General features: G+C 38.7%; 1 protein-coding gene across 6 annotated transcripts in view; it reads left to right on the top strand.

The window, feature by feature from the left end:
- The window catches only part of LOC105386362 (alpha-catulin), a 75,387-nt gene extending 52,343 nt beyond the window's left edge, over positions 1-23,044 (top strand). For 2 of the 6 annotated variants that reach the window (XM_048633123.1, XM_038112458.2), the window contains exons 3-14: positions 10,330-10,481; positions 11,078-11,287; positions 14,806-14,943; positions 18,205-18,234; positions 18,989-19,246; positions 19,395-19,569; positions 19,724-19,806; positions 19,897-20,175; positions 20,351-20,520; positions 20,834-20,987; positions 21,081-21,287; positions 22,724-23,044. In XM_048633123.1, the coding sequence (XP_048489080.1) occupies positions 10,330-10,481; positions 11,078-11,287; positions 14,806-14,943; positions 18,205-18,234; positions 18,989-19,246; positions 19,395-19,569; positions 19,724-19,806; positions 19,897-20,175; positions 20,351-20,520; positions 20,834-20,987; positions 21,081-21,287; positions 22,724-22,855 (1,988 nt within the window). In that variant the 3' untranslated portion in view covers positions 22,856-23,044. The other 4 variants (XM_048633121.1, XM_048633122.1, XM_048633118.1 and 1 more) reach the window with 4 other exon arrangements.
- The last annotated feature ends 745 nt before the right edge of the window (positions 23,045-23,789 follow it).

Below are 23,789 nucleotides of genomic sequence, written 5' to 3'. Positions count from 1 at the left end.
TATTAGAATAAGTATTATTATATATTTTATATATTATTTATTCAGAAAACTATAGGTAGTATTTTAAAAATAGGTAAAATCTTAATTCTAATGGTAGGTGAAATACTGCTCTGAACTAGGAAATAACAGAGCTTTTCCTGTGTTTATTGTGTGTGTATTAGGTATACTTATATATTTTATAAGATGAATATTTATACCTTAGTCCTTAAAAACATAAACTCAACGCTTTACCTACCAAACTTTCGTCAGAGTTTCCCGCTAATCCCGGCCGAAAAGGGTCCAATTTCTCATAAATATTTATAAGCGTGATCATAACTGCGTCGTATTTGCATAGACTAACTGTTATCAGGCGCTTACGGGACACACTTAAAACCTCTTTCAAAGTTTACGTCCTCTTAGCACCGAAGGTTTATTCTAGCTTGACAAAAACTAACTAACAAGAGCTGTCATGCCAACGGCACGCGTAATACAACGATATAGAGTCGTTTTGCGCAACATCGCTCTGTAGCTTCTTCTTTTTTGTCAATATACATAGAGTAACCCTACCGGTGTCCCACTTTCAGGAGTTGAAATTAAATAAATCCTGCCATATTTTCCGCTAAGCGTATTTTTAAGTGAGTTATTCCTGCAGGTGTGCCGTGTTTGAAAGCGTAGATTGCAAAGTTTTTGAACCGGGTCTTCTTATAAACATGTCTGTAACAAAAACTCGAACTGTGCGTTTAGTGCGGGTTTTGTAATTTACGTATACAAAAAAAAATGTTTTCTTCGTTAATCTCCATACCTAAATTATCTGTAAAAAAATCCACAGTTTCTGCTACATGCGCCACTTACTTATATACAATATAATCAAATATAAATCCAAATTATGCATATAATTACTTAGGTTTAAATATTCGTTATCTCCAACCCTTTTTAGACGTGTTTAGATAGTGTTACAGTGGACATGGGTCACGGATTAAGGAGCGGGTGACGCCCCGGCAGCGGCAGCACAACGAAATAGCCTGTTTGTAACAAATTCCTTCTCATTTTACAACCCGTTTTATTTCTTTGTTTTTTACTTTTGTTTCTCTTAGGATTTGTATGATGTGTTATACACTTATAGCATGGAAATAGGTAGACACTCGTTAATTACTAATAGGAAGCTAAGAAACAAGATTTAAAAATGTCACGAATAATTTATGCCTACGGAGCATTCTTTATTTATGAATTATGATGAAGTATGCAAATAAGGAAAAAAAAAACATAAGTTAAGTACAGATTTGCAGAAAAATATAAATAAATTATAAGTAAGTACCTTCCTCCAGTTTCAGTTTTCAGTTATCATCATAGTTTTGTACGCATACTATTTGGAATAAAATAAACTTAGGTTAGAGACTAGAATTTAAAATTGTGAAATTTTGGAATTCTATTATCGTACGCCCCGGGCCCGACCGAGGTTTCTGATTGTAAATCAGCGACCGCCGAGAATGACCAACTGACGCTGACTGAAGCACTGACTGACGACCTGACAAGTCCATCTCATGTGTCACTGACTCGTGCAGCTGAGCGAGTGGTGTGAGCTATCGCTCTTGTGTCTCATCACTAGCAGAGGGGTAACCACCACCAACCGAAAATTTGCTAATAACAATCCTTCAGCAGCGTCTCTCGCTTGTGAAATCCGACGTAACTTGTATGGATCTGACACATGTTTGACAAGCGAGCGACGTTGCATATGGATTGTTAATTTCTAATATTTGGTGGTGGTACGGTAGCAGATTTCAGGTTCAAATGTGAACCGTGTGCGTAGTAGTGACGACCCATTTTCTTCATTTATGCCGAGTTGTAGAAAGGAACATGAAGCTAACGTCAGTATAAATCTACATATAATCCGACTGTTTAAATAAGGCAACAATACTTTTAATGCCGACTTGTGCAACTCAGTGTTAGCCACTTTACTCAAGCTTCACTCCCATAGAAAGCATGGTTCTGTATTTCAGAAACATTGATGTTTTGAATATTGTGTTATAAAAATTATTATATTAAATTACAAGACAGTGTATTTTTTGTAATAATATTTCCTCGAAATGAAAAGTCTTAAAATGAAGAAAAAGCATTGAGCAGTAAAAAGATAACTTCAGTGTGTCGTAAAAAATACATTTAACGAAAATCTTTCCAGTCTGTCGAATATTTATTCATTTGAACGATTTTGTACGAGCGTCACAGGGAAAAACGTTACGTTAAATCAAAGGTGGAACAATGCTTTAAACCAACGACTAAAAAGGGGTTTAATAATTTGGACCTGTGTAGTCTGTGGGTGTAATATTATTTGTTCTGTTTTAGTTGGTAAATCTAAATATTGATATAAAACTATTTTTGTCTATAATGGTAATTAATATTTATGTGCAGAGTATCGAATAAGATAACATATTCCCAGACATTCTTAAATTTTTGTAGCGTCAACAGATTCAACAGCATTTATAATGTAAATTCATTAAACTTATGTCTGCTTCATCTTTCGCTATCTACGGCTTCTAAAGAATGTCGTTGAAAAGAAAATTTTGTGTCGGCACGTCCGACGGCACAGGCGCATTATTTTATAATTTACATGCGCACAGATAGGGCACGACCCGCCCAGTACTCACATAGCGTAGGGCGCGCCGAGATGCCTAGGTATCATTATCTTAGAAGATGTAAAAGGGCGTAGAAGTATAGCTTAAAAGAAAAGCTAACACGGAAATTTCTTGCGAAAATGAAAATAACTTTAACGGCCTTACCACAAAAACTTAGACAGTATCTAACAGATGTTTCCCGCTGTCAAACGCCTACAAAATTTGTCAAATTTCGTTTTAAACACTAGTTAAACAGTGTTTAAAGTTTTTTGTGGTAGCACAGTAAGATTCTAGTTATAACGGGTTTATAGGTTCTAAAAATGGAATTGGTATGATGAACAAATTTACCTACCTATTTTAGAAGAAAAAGTTTTAAAGGTTGTGTTTTTATTTTATTTATTATTCGTGGCGTTAGTTAGTTTTTGTAACGCTGTAAATAAATTATAACCTGATATCTATCAAGAACTATAATTTAAATGATTATCATGTAATTTAATTTAAAATTTAAATATCGATTCATCATAATTCTTAGAAATTCCAATTGAAGTTTCCAATTCCCTATTCCCCTGACTGGCTCTTGAATAAATAATTACCAAATGGAATATCTTGTGGTACCTATTAATAATTTGATAACTTATGAATTTTGGAAGGTTCTCCTGTAAATGTCGCTCTCACAGACATTTCTTGAATAAATCTATTTTCCCCAGCCGCATATATACGTAAAAACTAGTGTTTTGTTGGTCACGTGACTTTTTACAATGGAGAAGCTAAATTCTGATAACAGTAATATCGTCGAAACACCGCATTGGTCGGGGGTTAAAATCGTTATAAGAGCATCCAGATTTCCGAAAATCGAAGCCTCGTTCGGTCGTTCCATAAATCAATTTTGGCAATACAGAGGCAATGTTTGTGGCGCTATCGACCGCGTTTCAGCTGAGAGGCTGTAGCGCTATGGAGGTATTTCTGCGAAATAAATAGCCAGGTGTTATTCAAAATATGTAGGTCAAGTACCTACTTAAAAGGATTTTTTAAATTCTATAAGAGTTAATTTGTTTATAATTACAGGTTATCATTGGCAGCTTTCATTTTAAGAAACCTATAGGTATAGGTAAAGTATTCGACTAAGAAGAAGCAACTTGTACTTAAGTAAGATTTTTATAAAAGATTGATTTATTTCACAAAAAACTTTGACATGGATTCTATACTTATTATCTTCTCAGTGGTAATGGCTATGGTTATGGGCGTAAAAGTATCTACAACACTTTTCCTCAATTAAAATAAGGTACCTAATTAATGTATAATCTTTTCCATAAGCATTTATACTCTACAATTCTTAGATCGAATCTCAAACCTTTACACATGTTATTTTCAATTTCCCAGTCCCTTTAGTCTCAATATGTACCCGGAATGAGTCCCAGGAGACGAGGTCCTAGCGGCCATGATGCCCATACGATAGCAGTTTGATGGAAATAAAATCGTAATTTGATCTTTTGGGACTACAAAAGGCCGTTTTCCGACAGAACTTTTCTCGTAACCCATTTAAACCACATTTTATGTCAATCTTATCTTACTGTACGGATAGATAATATTTTACTCATTGTTTCCACCGATTTTCTCTTGACCATTCAAGTATAAAAGGATGTACACGACCGAAATAAGACAGATACTTACTTAGATTAATTTATGTTTTTCTGATTAACATTCTATTTATCACCTATCGATGACACACATGATTGCATGGAAATTTATAACTGACGGCAAGTTTATTCATTAAATTAATTTAGTAATGTTATCTTCCTGGATTATACATAATATTAATAATAGGTCAGCTTCATACTAGCTTTACAAGTGTATATAATAATTATATACATACACTTTTGTACCTTATCGAACTCACTAACCGCCTTTTGTTTGTTGAAACATCTGCAGTTTGTTAGTCACACAAGGACGAAAAGTACATAAAAAATAGTGTGTATGTATGCTTGTTATTCTATGATACGTATACATAAATGTGTAAGCTAAACATTTAAAATATCAATAAGTAGGATAGTAGTATTATAGCCCAGTTACATAATAATAATGACTTGGTTTTGTATTTCAGCACAAAGAATACAAGGGTCCTTGTACAATTTACTGTACAGGACAATTATTGGCCGACAGGAAAATTCAAACCTTATTCCAAGAACTATCATAACTACATTACATTGTACGCTTTACTCTACTATCGATCGCTAGTATGCATGTAAAGGGCAACATGTCGATAAAATAAATGACCTAAAAACTATAAAACCCATTTAAACTTGTGAACCTTTCGATGGTTCAGTGATTTCAAACGGTTTCAGCTTCCATTATGTGCGGGTATACAATGTTCAATTAAATTACTCCGATTTAAGCACCCCTGGGCCGTGCATCCACCCAGATAAGACCCAGAAGGTTCAGTTCTTCTGTGATATTAAAACCCAGTTCCAAAATATGTTGGTGTTATCATTTACTTCTATAGTATTCCTTTTGAAATCATTGGATGACATCATTTAACTTTTTGCGTATCTCAACAACACTGAGAAGAACTCATTAGAGCGTTTATTTTTTTTCTTAATCGACAGTCTTTTGGAAATGGTACCTACTGTTATAACTTAGATAACTTTTAGGTACTTACTGCTTTTATATTTTAAATACGCACATAAGATACGCACTACTCGGAGAAAATTCTGGAACAAAAGGATCTCTTTACATCGAACAAAGCAATAAGAAGAGGTTACATTATGCGATTTCTGTGAATAAAACTCAGGAGGGCATGAATTATTGAAACATTTCCTAGAACAGAGAGAGGGCTGGCGAAATAGTTTCAACAGAAGGCTAAGGAATACACAACGAATAGAAATATTCGAGTAGATCATGTTGAGTACGGTGAAATATAAGACTGTTTAGACTACCTATAACTACTAGTCACTAATTATTTTTTTATTAAAACAAAGGTTAATAAAAAAAATATAAATGAGTGCGTATTATTTCGTATTTGGTTAGGAAAACCAACTGAATTACTCGTAGATAAGAACCAATAATAGAAATACATTTATTACAACAATGGTCGTCGATTATTGGACGGATATTTTTATCCAGTATATGCGTTCCAAATACAAAAATCAACTTATTTATGTACCTAGGTTTTTTACCTTCATCCACCACATTCATTTAGGTATTTGGTCTATAATATACACTAGAACAATTCCTCTAACGGTTTTCCCGTTGTTGAAAGCGAAGTATTTAATAAAAGTACCGGCATTCATACGAGTAAATAGGTCAGGGCTAGTGACGTCACACTGAAAATGCAAGTTACAGCCGTGTTCCAGGAAATATTGGAGGATTTCCGCAAACATTTTCCATTGATATGGAATTCAGTTACAGCGCCGCCTCTATGAATGGCGCGGTCAAACTAAAATAAACGGCTAGGTTTGAAATTACTCGGTTATATTGGTCAAGATATTGTTCGGCTATTTTAACTTGTTGAATATAGATTTTTGTTTAGTAATTTTATTTGTGATTTTAACCTTTTAGAAAACTGTTTTGAAGAACTCATACCGCATTTGTTTTTCGTTGTAGGTATGTTATATTCTACACTTCTGAGTTCTGACCTCACTCTGCAAATTCTAAAGCGGATTAACTTTATGTTCTTTGTCAAAATCCTATTGCTAATTTACGGTTTTTAGAAAAAAAACTTATACCTATAAGTAAAAAAACTTTTTAGTCTGACTACAGACGGACTGCATCTGCAGTTGATATCATGACTCGAACGAACAAAGCATGCAGTTGAATATAGCGACTGCGTGTGGTTACTGATGCCTGCCGTTGTCGTGGTGCAGTCCGTCTTATGTCAACCATTTCATTCGGAATCCTTTTTACAGATTATCCCCTCCCGTTTATTCTATGCCCCTGGCCTAATCTCCCATCTGAGATTTGACCGATATTGAACATGGGCCTCCTCAAATACTCAAGGGATTTTACCTATAATCTACAAGCTTGGCTGCCAGCTTGAAGATAAAACCAAGATTAAGATATAAAAACAGGAAAATAAACTTTAATGGAGGAGAATCTGGGAAATGAATTATTTTTATCATTTGTTTCTGGTTACCTAAATATACCAACGGAGAATGCAAGCTATTATACCATTTGGATACTTATGGATAAATGTATACTTTATCATACTCAAGAAAATTCAGAATTATAGGGATGTTTGTTAGGAGAGTGCACTTTACCTCCTAAATAATATACCTACAGGGTGTTGCAAAAGTGGTCGAGTAATCTGAAAGGGGTGACTCATGAGGTTTATTCTCAACAACTTTTGTTCTTCGCGAATTTTTAAAAGTCGTAGAACAAAGTTTCTTTAGGATTAGGATGTATGGCTTATAAAATAAATGAGATTATAAAAAAAAAAGGTTCTTTAGGATTACTTACCTCTTGGGTCACCCCCTTTCGGCTTAGTCAACCACTTTAGCAACACCCTGTATTCAATATAGTTATAGGTATTATATTCGGAAGCTCAGAGTATCCTTACTCCATCATAAGTTTGATACAAAGCGGAGGCGACAATAGAATACTTGAATGTGTCGTTTGCACTCCCGAGCGGGGCGTCTGGGAGTAACGACCGATACTTGATATGCTCACAGCACCGGAAACAATGCACACATTATATACAGGGTGTTACATAAAGGATAAACCGAAAGGGTCGATAGCAGTCCCGGAGAAACTTTAAATATAAATCAATTTCTCATCAAAAAGTATCTCGTCTTCTATGGGCGTCTTAATTAGTTTCCAGTGCCTACTCATCTCGATAAGGGGGTAGGATGCAAAATGAAATAAAGTTTTGAAGACAATCTTAATTTGTGCATCCGAACCCGTGCCGAGCGGCCGCCCGAGCGGCTTATATCTCACTTTGTGTAAACTGAAAGGCGAACTTTTTGAATTTATTAAAGAGTCTCTCAGATACCCGGCTTCCCTTATAGCCTATTAAAACTGGGTCTTTATTTCTCATCCTATTTTAGCTTTTTATTGGAGCCCCAAGTGCACAGCAGGAACTTTTATTGGCTCGAAAGGGAATTTGTGAATAAGTAGTCGTAACTTGTTTATTTATTGACCTTGTGGCATTGAATTTTCTGTTTCTGTTGAGGCAGCCAGCTTTACAATTTAATGTTCGAGAAAACCGGTAAGTTGTGCAAACATCGGATTTTCCAGCCATTTATTAATCTGACTGGATGCGATTAAGTATTGCGATTACAGGGACGCTCCGCCGCTTCCACTCCAATCATTCGAGACTCCTAATGGACAAACTTTTACCGACATATCATCGATTATCGACTTTCTGAATTTTCCGACTTGCCAAAATCACTTTCAATTACAGTGGTTCAGCTGGAAAAAACGAATAAGTACTTATATGTATTGAAATACCTATACTCTCTGAATATATCTCTTGAACCTAACCCTTAATTATGGAACTTTTGACATGCTGAACTGATTTTGAAGACGAATGTTTCTATAGGTGCTTTCTAAACTCGCTTATGATTTGGTTTTGGAACTACCTATACGGAACCACACAAGCTCATGCTTTCAAAACGCGTCTGCGGTCAAACGTTAAAACAATCTACTGACTACACCGTCCATGTACATAATGTACAGAGAATCAACATTACCGTAGAAAAAGGCTATTCACAATCTGCTAACGAATTCACAGTGAAATGGTGGAATAAATCAACTTATTTCGGCCAATTAAGAGGGCGCCTCCTGTGTTCGAGACCGCATCGGGGCGCAGCTGTGCTATGCATTAAATAAGCAAAGCCAATTAATTAAACACTATTTCATTAGTATTTCGGTCCGTGTTAAATACTGGCCATTTCTCAGCGACGCCTAGCCAGTGTTGCCAATTTACAAACGGGAAATTAATAACCGAATGAGTTTGCCGCCTCGTGTCGCCCGGCAATAAATTATAGAGGACCATTCATTGACAGCCTCCAATATCTAGCGGGGCTGTGAAATACTGAACCTAGAAATTCGCTATTATTACCTAGATAAATCGGAATAAAGAGTCATTCGTGTCTGTTATTTTTGAACTCTTTGTCTGAAAAAGCTCGCGCGCTTTGTGAAGATCTAGTAACTACTTTACTGCCAGCGTTTTTGTAAATTCACTTGATGCTTTTAGGAAGTTAGCAACCTCACTATAAGTTATGTCTGTGTCGGAGGTCTGTTCACGACACGGAAAAAAAAACAGAGTTTGCGGGAAACCGATGACGTATTTAAGCTATTAAACGGGGCAGCTACAGATCGCACAATCAGACCCGGTAATATATAACCCCGCGTTTTCCGGGAAAAGCGATTTGATAAACAAACCCGCGCCTTTGTGGGCCACAAATTGGCACGGGGGCGGGTAAAAACCGGGTAATGAATGCACGTGACACCTCCACGCCTGCTGCTGGGGAGATTGTGACCCAGATCTGGGAGACGAGGAGATATTTGATGATTCAGATCGCAGTGCTGTTGGCTTAACGCTTGAAAATGAAGTCGATTGTGCAAGATACTTATAATAGGTATTAGTAAGTTTTGAAATATTATTTGCTTGAGATGCATTTGGATGTTTGAAACGGTTTTTGGATTTTAGAATAGAATAGAATAGAATAGAAAACATTTATTCAACACATAAACAGCAACATTATCAACACACATTACAATTAAACACTTAATCTAAACCTAATCTACTGTTAGTAATTAAAATTTAGAAAATATTTAGTTTTAGGTTAGTATTAACGTGTTTTCCTTTCCTTTCATTTTCCTCAAAAAGAATAAACGTTATCTTTACAGTTATAGGATCACTTTGTTGTCCGTCCGTCTGCACATCCCACATGCACTGTCTTTCAAAGACCTTTAATTTCTATAACGCGTGGAATGAATTTTAATCATATTTATAACTACAGCCCATAATTAGTCTGATCCCAAATCATTACGTTTTTTATAATGAAGGACTGATTTTTTAACACTTATCTGACCACTGAAAAATCAGCCCTGAACAAAATAAATTTATACCACCTATTTAACGCCATCTAACTACTTGGGACACTTTTACAGCGCCGTTTTAAGTTAACGTCACGATGTTTCCAGAAGCTGCCTCGATAGCTTTCCACTCCATAATTCAGGCGCAATGATCGCTCTGTCGCTATTAATTTTGTCTGGGTATCTAGAGGTAACCTATGTATACCGCAAGAGTTTTCAGTAAAGAGTATGAAATATTTGTGAAACTGAAATACCATATCGTATAGTCTCTATTGAGCGTATAGATTTTATTGATACGTTATCAAGGACTTTTATTACGTTATTTTATTACAGGATTTAATTTTTCCGCAGTGTACAAAATACTGATTTATTTTCGATACAACGAGTACCTACCGCTTTAGTGGTTTTCAAATGGTACAGTATGGGGCAGAGAAACTGGACCTTTCTCAGTAGTAGCACTGCCACTGGTTAGGTTCCTCTGTCCTGACCTACCTATATAGATTAATTTATTTTGGACTATTTATTCTATTACCCCTCAACTACGCATTCCAACGCTACCTATAACCCCACAACACAAAATTGCCTAACACACAGCTGAATGGTTGTCTGGTAGATTGCTTTAAGCAATACTAAACAGGGCACAAACTTTTATTTCAGGGTGCAAAATAAAGAGTATCTATTCTAACCCTGTATTGTTTGTCCCCAGGGCGAGCCATCGAGCGGGTGTGCGTGGGCGCGGCGGCGGGCGACGGCGGCGGCATGGTGCCGGCCGCGCGCGCGCTGCTGGCCGCCGTGACGCGCGTGCTGCTGCTCGCCGACATGGTAGTGGTCAGGCAACTGTTGTTAGCTAAGGATAAGGTTTGTACTGGGATTGGTGAGGAAACGGCTTGTTTAGCGTAATGATTTACACATAATGGGGAAGAGAACCAAGTGAAACTTTAGCTGCACAATCGAGTGTGCCTTTCAGGTTCAGACCCATAACATTATTAGGGAGAAAAAATTGGGACTGAAACAACCAATTAGAACTGCCTAATGCGCCAACTGTAATTTACTTTTTCTCCCCATTTGTTGATAATTTATTTATTTATTTATTTATTGGTGATGATAATGTCTGTTTTTGTAATTTGTAAAAATTGACGTTCATCAGAAAATTTTATATTTGTACGATGAATAAAAAATTTTGACTTTGACTTTTGACTTTGTTTATAGTTAATGTGCACGGTAAATGGTGCACGAAAGAGGTCAGTTATGAGTATAACTTATGGCGCACCCAGATCAGTAAGCGATGCGACAGACGCTAATCTGATTGGCCAATCCTTTCACCACGGTGACAAACCCTGAACTAACACATAGTTACTATTAGTCACTAACTTGCTTCTCGGGGATTAATATCAGGGAGTACCTATACCAAGTGTACCTCCAAATTCAGTACCTCTACCACCAACCCTCCCCAGGTGGCGCGAACGCTCGACCGCCTGGAATCCGTCTCCAACTTCGCGGAGTTCGTGCGCGCGTTCACGGAGTTCGGCGGCGGCATGGTGGAGCTGGCGCGGCTGACGGCGGAGCGCCGCGCCGACCTGCGCGACGAGCGGCGAAGGGCACAGGTCGCCGCCGCCAGGAATGTGTTGGAGAGGTCCACGCTCATGCTGCTCACCTCCTCCAAGGTATGACATCAGAGAATTTTACTGTCCGGTATCAAATCAAATCAAATCAAATCAAATCAAATCGTTTATTTGTGAACATAGGTATTATAACAATAGATGTTTAAAAATATATATTATGTTGCGCTATGTTCTACACGTAGGTATACAATAATTTTTTTTTATTATTAAATTAGTACATGCAAGGAAATATACCATTCAAATTTAAAAAAAGGGCATGCATTGTTTACATGGTTTGCTTGATTACCATTAATTCATTAAGAATACAAAATAAAGTTTGTCAGTTAGATAAATATACTTAGTTAAAATTAAATACAAATAGGTACGAGTATAATGTCAATAATATTTTTATTTTATTTAATTACAATGACATGTCAGACATGAATTCTAAAACGGAGTAATAACATTTATCGATTAGAAGTTTAAAAAGTTTCTTCCTGAACTGTACAATGTCAAGATCTTTAATTATATTTGGTATTTTATTGAAAATTATTGGGGCCATGCAAGGTACATTATTTCGCATTAAGGTAGTTTTATATTTTGGTATACTTAGCCTATGTCTATGCTGAAAACGTGTTCTGTTTGTATATGTTTGGTGGGCTTTGGAGAAGAGAGAAGGATTGGTTTTTACAAATATAGCTACTTCATATATATATATAGAAGGCATCGTTAGTAGATTTAATCTTTTAAAATGCAGGAGCACAGCTGTCGGTTGTTTTTAGTCCGCACATTGCTCTAACGCATCTCTTTTGGGCCCTAAACACGACGTCCTTATCAGTGCAGTTGCCCCAGAAAATTATCCCGTATCGTATGTTCGAAGATACAAAACCATGGTACGCATTCAAAGCTGTGTCAAGACATACAATTTTACTTAGTTTATGTAGCAGGTATGCATACTTACTAAGTCTTTCGCACACTTCTTTTGCATGTCCTTTCCATGAAAGATTACTGTCCATTATGAGACCTAGAAACTTGGTTTCTTGTACTTCTTCAATCTTAATGCCGTTATATTCAATATTTAAGTCACAGTTGATTTTCCTTTGATGAAATTGTATTATTTTAGTCTTATTTAAATTCGCGATTAAGTTATTATTATTAAGCCATGTCATTATTTCTTCTAAAGTGTAGTTAATTTTGTTTTCATATAAAGGTATCGGTAGGAAAACCGGATGAAGCCTGTCTACGTTTTCAGTACGAACACACGCCCTTATTACGATTTGCACACGGGGTATTGATTCAAAATCGAGCCAACAACCAGTCATTTTGCAATAAAGCTGTTTTTTACATAACTGTACAACACTTACTATCACTTACTACCATTTTAAACATTTTACCTCTATATTATAAAGTAATAAATCATCGCACCCGACCTACAAAAGTAAAGATCCACACGGCAAAAACTACTCCTCTCGAAAAATGTAACTCAACGAAAACGTATTGTGCAGCCGGCATCAGCTGGCAGAAATTCCGCTTCTATCCGCAAACCTCTTTCGGGATCGTTCCCGCAGCCGTCCGGATACATATTTCATATTCTTTATATTCCATTTTTCATACCTTTTCTTGGTCGGAGCACATGACTGGGCTAGAACGAGTATCCGAGTAAGTACCTATCATTCGTCGGAGTACCTCGGGATATTCATCGCCATCATTTCCTTTCTCGGCAGTCGGCATTAATTGGAACACCTTGACCCAATCATGGGAGCTCGTTAATAGGAGCGATGGATGCTCGTTTATTTTGGCGAGAGCCGCGTCCGTAGCTATAGGCAGTGCCATCAATTATTTAGGCCGCCATCAGGCCGTCCGGACATCAGCCGAACACAATGACACATTTTAGCCAACCCTCCCGATTCGAAACTGTAAACCAGTTTTTATTTCGGGAACAATGTCCACTGGAAGCGTCACAGTCGAATTTATACGCGGGAAAATGGCAGCGGACGGCATGCAATCATTATTTTTAAAAGCTCGGAGATTTAGGACGGAACCGAAGTAATGGAACGTTTACGTTATTTGGGGTCTTAGAAATGGAATCTTTTTAAGTGCACGGCTCGGCTGGGCGGGGACTCGTGGAACGACCATCGCGGAATATTCAGCCTCGGCGTCGGCGAGGAGCTTAATGTCATCCCGACATGGCCCATTTACTCTAGTGTGTAATATCTGGAGCTGGGAAATGCCAAATAACTATTACACTTCGCGTGCCTAAGCCTCGCTGCTTTCTTCGTGAGAGATCTTTAGATACCTAAGCATTATTATCGTGAGAAAGGTCAGGCATGATAAGTAAAGGTTAATCTGGATACTCATTGAAGCAGTAAAAACCCGTACTTGAGTGTAAGATGTTACTCCGCTCAAGATAGCAAAGCGGAGTATATTTAGCTCGTATCGTTTCTTCTGAAGCTCGCTTCGTGAAAGCGTCTCCATTACTAAAGGTGAAACACGTACCGAAAACAAACAACCTAAGGGCGTATACAGAACACCCCACAAATACCCGGCGAGGCCGCAATATGCCACAGTGTGCACTTTTCAGGTCCATTTTCATTTGTTTTCGTGGCAAGTTGCGACGTGAAACATGCGACAGTGGGCGACACATTAAAAGGTGGAGCGTCGGCGTCTTGTTTGCTAAAGCTGTATGCAAAGCATTCGGTGTGCTTTGTAGACCAATCCGGGAGAAAATATTCTATGATATACCTACTTACTTAAATAATGCTTAATGGGGTCGTAGTTAAAACCTTTTGTTATGTATACTTGTGAAAATGGAACTAAAATGTAGTTTACTGTGTAATGATATTTTCCAGTCGAGTTGCAAGGCGTGTAAAGAACGACGCCCATACAGCAGCAGCGACGCAGCAATTTGTCAGCGAGACGTGGGAGCTTTGCTTTATGTCCGGTTCTCCTTTTAAAATGATACGCTGAAATAGTTTCGCGTCATTTTTCTTGGCGATTTGACGATGAAAAGCGATGCTGTGCAGTGGGTATTGAAGTGAAAACGATGCCGTATGGTACTTACTATTAATATAGAAGTTGTATTTACTTACACAATATTACACTTTATACCATGCTACACTTTATACCCCACTGTTAATTATGGATCAGTGAGGACTGAGCTTTAGCGCATATATATGGCATTCTTACTGTAAGGTAACAGATATAATAGCGACTACATAAAATAATATCTACCGAATTGGTTTTTATTTATTGAGGTATTCAATAACTCGCGTCACAGTAAAATATTCATATTCTACTACACATTCAGAACAAATATACGAAATTGTCGAAGCGATTTCATCTGAGCAAAGTATAAATCTGAGTAGTACTCCATTTATTAGATCTAGGTACCTGTCGAATAAACAGAAGATGGTAAATATAGTTACCTAAGTGTAGCATCAACTTATATCTAAATATTGTTCGATTATTTAGGTAGGTATTCTTTAGATACTTCTACTAGAGTACTAGAGCTAGGTAGTACCTACCTACTTACTTACCCATAAAAATATACCTACACATTTTCAGCATATTCTTATTTCCAGACGTGCATGCGGCACCCATCCAGCGCGTCTGCACGGGAGAACCGAGACACTGTGTTCTGTCAGATGCGGCGCGCCATGGACCTCATCCACTACGTGGTGCGCGACGGGCTGCCCGGCCACGACGAGCACTCCGCCGAGGTGAGACTCAGACCTACATCTATTTATATTTTAGATCATCATCAGCCAATCATCATCTACTGCTGGACTTTAGGCCTCTCCCAAGCGTCACAACACTCGGTCCTCGGCCGTCCTCATCCAGCCACTACCGGCTACCCGCCTATGTCCAGCTGCAGGAGGTCGTCCCATGCTGCAACAAACCAATATATTTTTCTAGAGTGGAGACCGCGGCTAGGCAAACGTAGGACGCCCGCCGTCTAGACGGGGTGAAGACTTGCCAAAGGTGGCCGGTAATGATTGGATGCGGAAAAATATAGATTGCATCCAGTGGCGTGCTTTGGGAGAGGCCTACTGCTATAGGCTGATAGAACCAATAACTTCATATAAAATATCATAAAATTGTTCCAAGCGGTGGACCGCTTGTTGAAGACTCCATTCAGGGTAAGAGCAGGCTAAGCAAGAATCCCAACCGTAAATATTACCTCGGTCGTTAGGTCCCTTACGTGGATTAAGCTGATGAGTAGATGACTGAGAACTTTAGAAATTTAACACGACTGCTATTATTATTATGACTAATACCTACTACCTACAACTAAAACTGAAACTCAAAACTACTTTGACTACAAGAAATAAGAATCAATTTAAACGTTTAGAAAATATCCCTCCCATTTCTATAAAAGCTATGTCGCGGAAGTCGGTAAATATTTTAAACAGGAAACTCAAGAGGCTCTATTGAAACCATTCAGCGGGACTGGCGCTTTTGTGTGTTCTGAATTCCTTACTGAAAAAATAATAATGATTGATGAGTTACGTCGTAATGCATAAAAACTTTTCTCAAGTTTTCGTAACTTAGTTTGGGACGGAAATATGAGCTTTTACACTTAGTCACGGACACGGATGATAGAAATCGATGTTATCAGCTTTGTTTTACAAATCTACTGATGCCATAACTTAATAAATCTACCCATAAGGAAGTAAAATTTTGTGATTGTTTGTTGTTCGTAGAGGGAAAATAGCCAGCAAGCCGCATAGCCTCCACGATCCACGATAGCCAACGATAGCGCATCAGTGACGTCATACACACGATGCTATAGCCGATGTTATCGTGATAAATTTTTGCTTCCGTTCTAAGCAATAGGAAGTATAACCTATATAGAGGTATAAACGCAGCTAGGCGGGACGGTATAAAAAGGGTCTTGTATATCTGTGTCAAGATTCACAAAACAATATTTACGGTGTAAAAGTTCCGGAGCACGCACGCAGTAAATTGCCTCATTACCATGTGTATGCCGCATTCTCTCTGCTTTTTGCCGCTTTATACGATCCAATTAGGAAAACATGTAGCTGAGGACTATCAAGCGATCGTGTTTGATTTCAACCTCTATGTCGTTACACATAAAGAATGCAGAACATTCCGTCCTCGTAACACACTGGGACCTTTTCTAACAAACCAACTAGTTTTATTAAACCAGAGCGTTTTAAAGTAATTCAAACTGTGTTCGTTATTTCAAAGTTGGTCCCCGATGACGCGGCCGCAACTATTATAATATGCTTATTAAAACCAGAGGATACAACTGCAAATACCGGCATCATTCGATTCAAGACCTAGTGTTTACACGCTGAAGGTCTAAATTGACCGAGCTCGGACTATGCCACTAATTCCCGGCATTATGCTAGTCGTGTAAATGGAGCATGGAAATGCTTCCACAATACGAAGTTACTTTACATCGGCTAAGCTTCTATTTCTATACAACTCGATCGCTCCTCTTGCAGCCAATTGCGGGAACTTCCACGAGGAAATTAGATTTACTGCTACTGAAAATCGCGGTAATTTAAGCTAACACGTTCGCGTTGTAGAAGGCAAATTAAATATCAACATGCTAATTTATTTGCATACGTGTTATACCGTAACCTGGTAACGGAAAGGACATTTAGCAATTGGGTACTTAAGCACTTGAAATCTCATTATTTATGCACGAATTTAAGTCAACATTTACTTACATCAACCGCTCTAACAAAACTAGGTGACCCTTTTAATGCTTTAGAGAGTTAAGAGACTTAATTAGTAGTAAATCTGACTGCTAAGAAGATTTTGCGAGACTGATGAAATTGGGAAACCAGGTTACAGGAGCTATTAAGTGGAAATGAGATATTCGTTATAAATATTTAATGTTAGCATAGTTAGTAGCTTTAATTTGCTCTCGGAAATGCTGAAACAAATCCATAAATTCAGGAATTTGCAGATCTTACTTACTTATTTAGAAACAATGATATTTTTTTCTAAATAATAATATGCATTATTAGTTTTATATAAATAGCCAACATAAACAATGCAGATGACAGTATTATCATGTGTGTATAGATACAAAGATAAGTAGGTATACCTCTACACATTCTTCGTTCGACTGTCCATGTACGTAGCTACATGTACCTCTATTATGTATGTATCAGACACTGGAGGGGTTTCACGACATGCCGGAAATACGTACAGCTTAGCTGTATATAGCTACATATAGGTACCAGTACATAGGTATAAGCATATATATCTAAGTTATATGCAACATGTGGGAGAAGCGGCCGTCTTTACGACTCTGTTTCAGCGAGATTGTGTTTTACAGCTGGTATAGTGGGGGACACTTACATAGAGTTGCACAAGGGAATTTCATGCTAATGTCGACCTTAAATGTATTGCTTTTCTTTGACAGTTTATCAACAGTAAGCGACAGACATAGATTTAATGCGGACATTAGCTTAAAGTTCCTTTCTGCTCTCGCGTTTAACTCTTGTAATGATTTTCAGTGACTACAGCTGGTAATTAAGACAAAAGTTTCACTATGCGGTTGCTGTAGTTAGTTACACACGGAAAGTCAACGTAGGTGGGTTGAATAATATCGTCGTGAAGTACTTATTCTAAATTTTACAGGCTGTTGCACAAGTGATATACTTACCTACTTATTCAGCTAAAATAGGGTGAGTATAGATAGGCATCACTTTTGTTCTACAGCGTTTAGCGCAAGAAAGGACTAAAGTTTTTAGGATTACCACCTGAACCTATGGGTAGGTTTACTGCATTATTTTAAAGTAAAGACGTACCAATATGGTATGTATATTCATTTATACGCCCTTCATGGAATACTGGTAAGTATTCAAAATATTCCCGATTTCAGGAATGTCTACCATGAGAAACTGATTATTCATCATTTTCAGATTACATTAATTTCCACATAAAATCACTTTCAACCTTTCAATGCATAAACACGATGTTTCTTTCTTTTCTTGTAGTTACAACCTTTTTCGGATAGTCAAGAACAGGTACAGAGTAATCGTAGGTAGAGAGTATCCCTCCAGTTTGTAGCTACTGAATTATTATCTACTCTATTTAAAACTGTAATTGCGCTTATTTTATCCTATTTTACAAGTATTTTCTATTAATTAGATTTTACTATTCGCTTCCTCACGTAAAGGGCATTCTTTACCATCCATTGTATAAGCTTTTGGGTAATAATAAGGAAGAGTTTAATAGTACTTATTTACCATTCAATTTTCTCGTTTATTATTATTTAGTAAGTATCCCTAGTTTACCTATACATTAAAAATAATATTTGATACTGTTTAGCCACTCATCAAGCTCTCTATGAGTCGCTTGAGTCGCTTCCGATCTAGAAAAGCTTATCACTTACTAAACTTAAATTCAATTACAAACAATAACTGATACTTAACAAGTTAAGTATATTTACCTACTCCCAAAGGCCAAATTATCCATGATACACAATATATTTTGTTTTTGCTTTAAAATTGCAGCTAGAAACTATTCAACTACACCATTTTCTTATATAATGTAGGTATTTAGACACACGCTCTGCTCACACTCTAGCATCTGAACACTTAAATTTCATGGATCTCTCTCTCTAAAATCACTGCATACAACCATGCATTTTTCTTATGACACAAAATCTGCAACCGTCTTCACCACCCACACACATATGCGACAACAAATCGTGCGTTCCAAATTACACGCTATACATTACCTGCTTTCATATCAAGCAACATGGCAATGGGTTGACAGGCAGCGCAGTGGGAGGCGGGCACCGCGTTAGGAGCGCTGCGCGGCTTGGGCGGGCAGGTCCGCGCAGCGAGGGCGCGGGGCGGCGCTGACGTCACGAGACGAAGAGCCCTGGCGTCGACCTTGCGAGCGCTGGTGGAAAGGACCCACGACTTCACCGACTCCGCCTACACGACGCACGACCACAGACAGAGGATACTGGCGCTGGCGGAACGAATAGCGTACGAGTTGGAAAGGCTTGTCGCTGTCGCCGTCTCTGTGGTGAGTGGCTTTTGTTTTAACTACTTTTTCGTTTATACTTGTCTTGTTTTGCAGGTCTTACTTGGGTCACAGGTCTTTTCGATTCTCTTCCATTCATTCAGTAGCATTGTATTGGCATGAAGCTTAAAGAATACACGGGTGATTTCAGGAAGAGCAAGGTACGTGTGGGTCTGGCGCGGCGATAGAGAGCGCGTGCGCGGGCGCAGGGTCGGCATCGGTGGAGCTGGAGCGGGCGCTGGTGTCGGCGGCCAGGGACCACGCGAGAGACCTGCCGCCCCTCGCCAACGAGGCCAGGAGGCTCGCCACTGACCTCGCGAGATTAGGTACACGATTGTATACTACCCACTCAGAAGCATTGTTACTAAGAGAGTGAGGTCAGGTTTCACTGCCCCTGACCGTACCATCCAATAGTTACTAATTTTGATGGTACTACCTGGAAGTCTACATCCAATAATCGTGATTATAAATTGATTCCAGCAAGTTCCTGTGGTGAGAGAGAATCAGAGAGACTGCACAGTATAGCTAGCCGGCTTCATGAGCAACTAGATCATATTATAGAGGTAACTTATCCAAAAACAATATTTTTCATCACGCGAGATTCTGATTTTTGAAGTAGTTAACTAGGTACACATTTCCTTTTCTATTTCCAGATATGCAAGCTGCTCAGGCACATAGCAATGTCAGAAACCCTCCAAGTTAGTGCCAAGTTCGCAGAAATCAACCTGAGGATATACGGTCCACAAGTTGTGACTGCCGCGAGAACACTAGCGGAACACCCCGGCAGTGCGGCCGCGAGAGAAAACCTCGACGTGTTTGTGGACATGTGGACGTGGCTTCTCAACGATGCCGCGAGATTAGCCAGGGATATATTAGACCTGACTGACGATAGACCTGATAAGCAGCAATATAGCAGTTTACCTAGGCCTGGGGTGAGTGTTATTTATGTAGACTAAGAAGTCATCAGTGGTGGTCGTAGGGGACATTGGTAACAAACAAATTTTCACGTTTATATCGATGATGTGATAATTAATTTAGTAACGATCTATGAACAAAAATATAGATCATAAGAAAGTAAATATGCTCGTCTAAACAATTTTGTTTCAGAAACACGGTACGACGAGCAAGCCTCTGAAGGCGGTGCGGCTGGACTCGGACGAGCAAGCCAAGATCGCCAAGTCTGGGCTGGAGATGAAGATGATGTCCTCCGAGATGGACGCCGAGACCGACAAGTGGCAGGGCGCCGCTGCCGACGAAAACAACGATATTGTGAAGAGGTAAAAAAACTTTATTTCTTCACGGTAGATTCCTTTTTAGGTACACTCACGAGGAATGAAAAAGTTTCACTTACAAAATATCGAAACAAAATGCCACAATTTTTTAAAACATCAAATTTTGAATTTGATTATGTGGGATGAGATGAGAGAAATAAGGTAATAATCTGATGTACCTACTTCAATATTGCAGACGGGGCGTCATTAAGCTAGTCTTTTCCGTTTAGAGTAATTTGATTATATTGTCACTGGAACTTTTTCAGTGTAGCTGGAAATATGATTATGATAAGAATGGTGAACAAATTTATTTTTTCAGGGCCAAAAATATGTCTTCCATGGCCTTTGCAATGTACCAGTTTACGAAAGGCGAAGGCCGTTTAAATACTACGCAGGACCTCTTCACTCAGGCGGAATACTTCGCCGAAGAAGCAAATAGACTGTATAAAATTGTACGGCAGTTTTCATATCAGGTGAGCACAAAAAAATATTCTTTACAAGCTTTTATTATGAATATTTCACTGTTATCGACGATTCTAAACATTCTGCGTTTTGATATTTCACAGGTACCAGCAGGTACAATGAAAAAAGAACTGCTAGAGCATCTAGATAGGGTCCCCACATACGTGCAGCAACTCCAATTCACAGTCAAAGAACCGACTGTAGGACGAGCAGCCACTTTCAGCAAAGTAGACAACGTTATCCAAGAAACCAAGCACCTTATGAACGTCATCAGCAAAGTCGTCACCACATGCTTTGACTGTGCGAATAAGGTAATCTTCTTGACAATCATTTGGTCCCATTTTTTACTTAATCTCTTGACTATCCAACTACTTACCAATCACGTGGCACTATTAACCTTAGTGATTATTCTTAGACAAGTTATAAACTTTAGTGCATTGGAACAACATGTTCCTTAGGTACCCTTGCTGAGGGAGGCGGGAGGGGGAGTGGTTAAAAGGCACCAGAGTGTTGCACCTGTTAAGTACTTTAAAGATTTTTCTTCGTTTGTGGTTGTTAGACTTTCGGGAAATGGGTGAACGAATGTGACCACAATCATGAGGCTTATTCTTGTTTGTAAATTGGCTACACATTTAAATCATTTTGCTTTTAAAAACAACAAGAATAGGCCTCCTTAGTGCATAGTAACTAGTTTCAAATAGCAATAGATGATCAATTTGCCCCTTTGAGTTTATTTGTGTGATTTATTTAGTTTTTCTGTTTCTTTTGTCATCATGCACCGGATTTCTCAGGGTCTTATACCGTTGGACAAAGCGATAAACAAAACATCGGCGAGGGCAGGGGACGACTCGGTCTGTCTCACTGTGTTGCACTATCGTATACAATCCATATCCATGCGTCTTTGTTCGTAGGTAATCGTTAGCGCATGTGTGTGTATCAGCCATGAGCCATGAGCATCCGCGACACCAGCTGCCCACTTCGATATGCCTTTTGTTCGCTAAATGGTCTTCTGCAAGAAGAGTAAAATGTATGGCTAAAGCCCGCGCGCTAGTCTGCAATTTACTTCTTGAAAACTGGATGTGTCAATGGTTATTTTTTTTCGCGCAAATATTGGTTTTGTTATTTGAATTTCATTTCGGCCCCTTTATGTTATCTTTCCTGTTTCCAGTTTTCCCTGTGTATGCCCGAAAGAGTCCCCATGTATTGGAAGCCAAATTTGCAAAAAGCATCCACATTTAAAAGTGAAAATAGTGTATTGAATGGTTGAGTAGGTATATTGTGATTCTGATTGTGAATTTTAAACTAACAAAAAATATTTGTGTTCAATATTTATCTAACCAGACGGTGTTGTTTTGATTTAGTGTAGCTTTGTTTGATGGTGTGTATAGCTAACTTCTAAATGTTGTTCATGTGATTTTGCAATGATAATAGCATAGTCTGTGTGGTATTTTGGTCATCATAACATACAAACTACGTGCTAGCTCCGATACATCCTGTATAAAACACCTCCGATAAAAAAAAACAATCCATGTTGTCCCTCTAAGTTCGATTGAAACAATTTAAACATAACTTGCATGACTTTTCTGACATCTTGATGGGTATTATAAACGTATAATCTAATAGAGTCAAAATCTAACACAAACCTACACATAATTATCCGGTCAAAAGTCTTTGCCACCACACCAGTGGCGCAAAGACCGCGACTCTCCACCCCAACTTGTGACTCTAACATTTATTTATGGCGCAGTACAAACTGGACTTCACGGGGCTGTCGGCGGGCGGCGGGGCGGGCGGGCGCGCGGCGCGGGACGAGGACGGCGGCGGCGGCGTCGGCGGCGACTCCAAGCCCGGGGGCTCCACCGGGGACACGGCCATGTGACAGTACGGCATGGGCCGGCGCGGCAAGGGCGACGCGCGCCGGACCAGGGTCAGCTTCCTCTTGTTTTAAAAGATGACACGTCTTTGAAACGAGCAATCGCCCTACGCTGGGAAGGCGGGCTGGGAGCCTGTAGGTGCATAACTTGTTTAGCTTTCTGATAACTGTGTGTCTGATAACATTTCAGAGCCTTTATAAGGTTCGAGGTTTAACGGGTTGGGTAAGAAAATAAGCATGATAAATATAGAATCCAGTAGAGTCTGAAAGGAAAGTAAACTAAGTTATGTATCTCAGGACCACTCGCCTTGAGCATCACAGGCATTATGTTCCTATCGCGGTGTAGCAATAGAATCGAATGCCTGTGATTCTTTATTCCGGCAGCCGTGCTCGCAATCTTCCAATACTTGGCCACCAAATGGTGCTGGCATGTATTCGTCGATTGCAGTGTTTATTTACTGAAAAGTTAAGATGGACAGTACGATATGCCTACATGATAAGTTTCAGAGTTCAGCGGAGCACTTGCGACACAAATCTCTCTTGAATAATAAAAAAATAAGGGTTGTTTTGACCTTTGTGGTGCGGAACCCTAAATGGATGGAACTTTGAGTCCGTCGAGTTGTTTGCAGCAATATGCAACAACGATGCAGTTGGCTGTGTTTTAAATGTTAATGTTTCCTCTAAGTAGTGAAGTAATGTAACGTTCATCGAATATTTTGACTATTAGAACCTACATACCTTCTACTAACGATAGCATCTTAACTTGTGCTTGTGGTTTAAACTCTTGTTCTTCACAGTACCTTAGAGACAGATCAGAAAATGTGGTGTGATTTATTGTGATATCCATAAATTATGAAAATGTTGGATAAATAAAAGAATTTAACAAATACGACACATACCCTACCTACCTTTACCCAAATAATGTAGAAACCTACTTAGC

This window comes from Plutella xylostella, chromosome 5 (genome assembly GCF_932276165.1).
Source record: "Plutella xylostella chromosome 5, ilPluXylo3.1, whole genome shotgun sequence".
Taxonomy (NCBI): Eukaryota; Metazoa; Arthropoda; class Insecta; order Lepidoptera; family Plutellidae; genus Plutella; species Plutella xylostella.
Note: the sequence above shows the minus strand (reverse complement) of the source record. Positions and strands in the feature narration are given on the sequence as shown.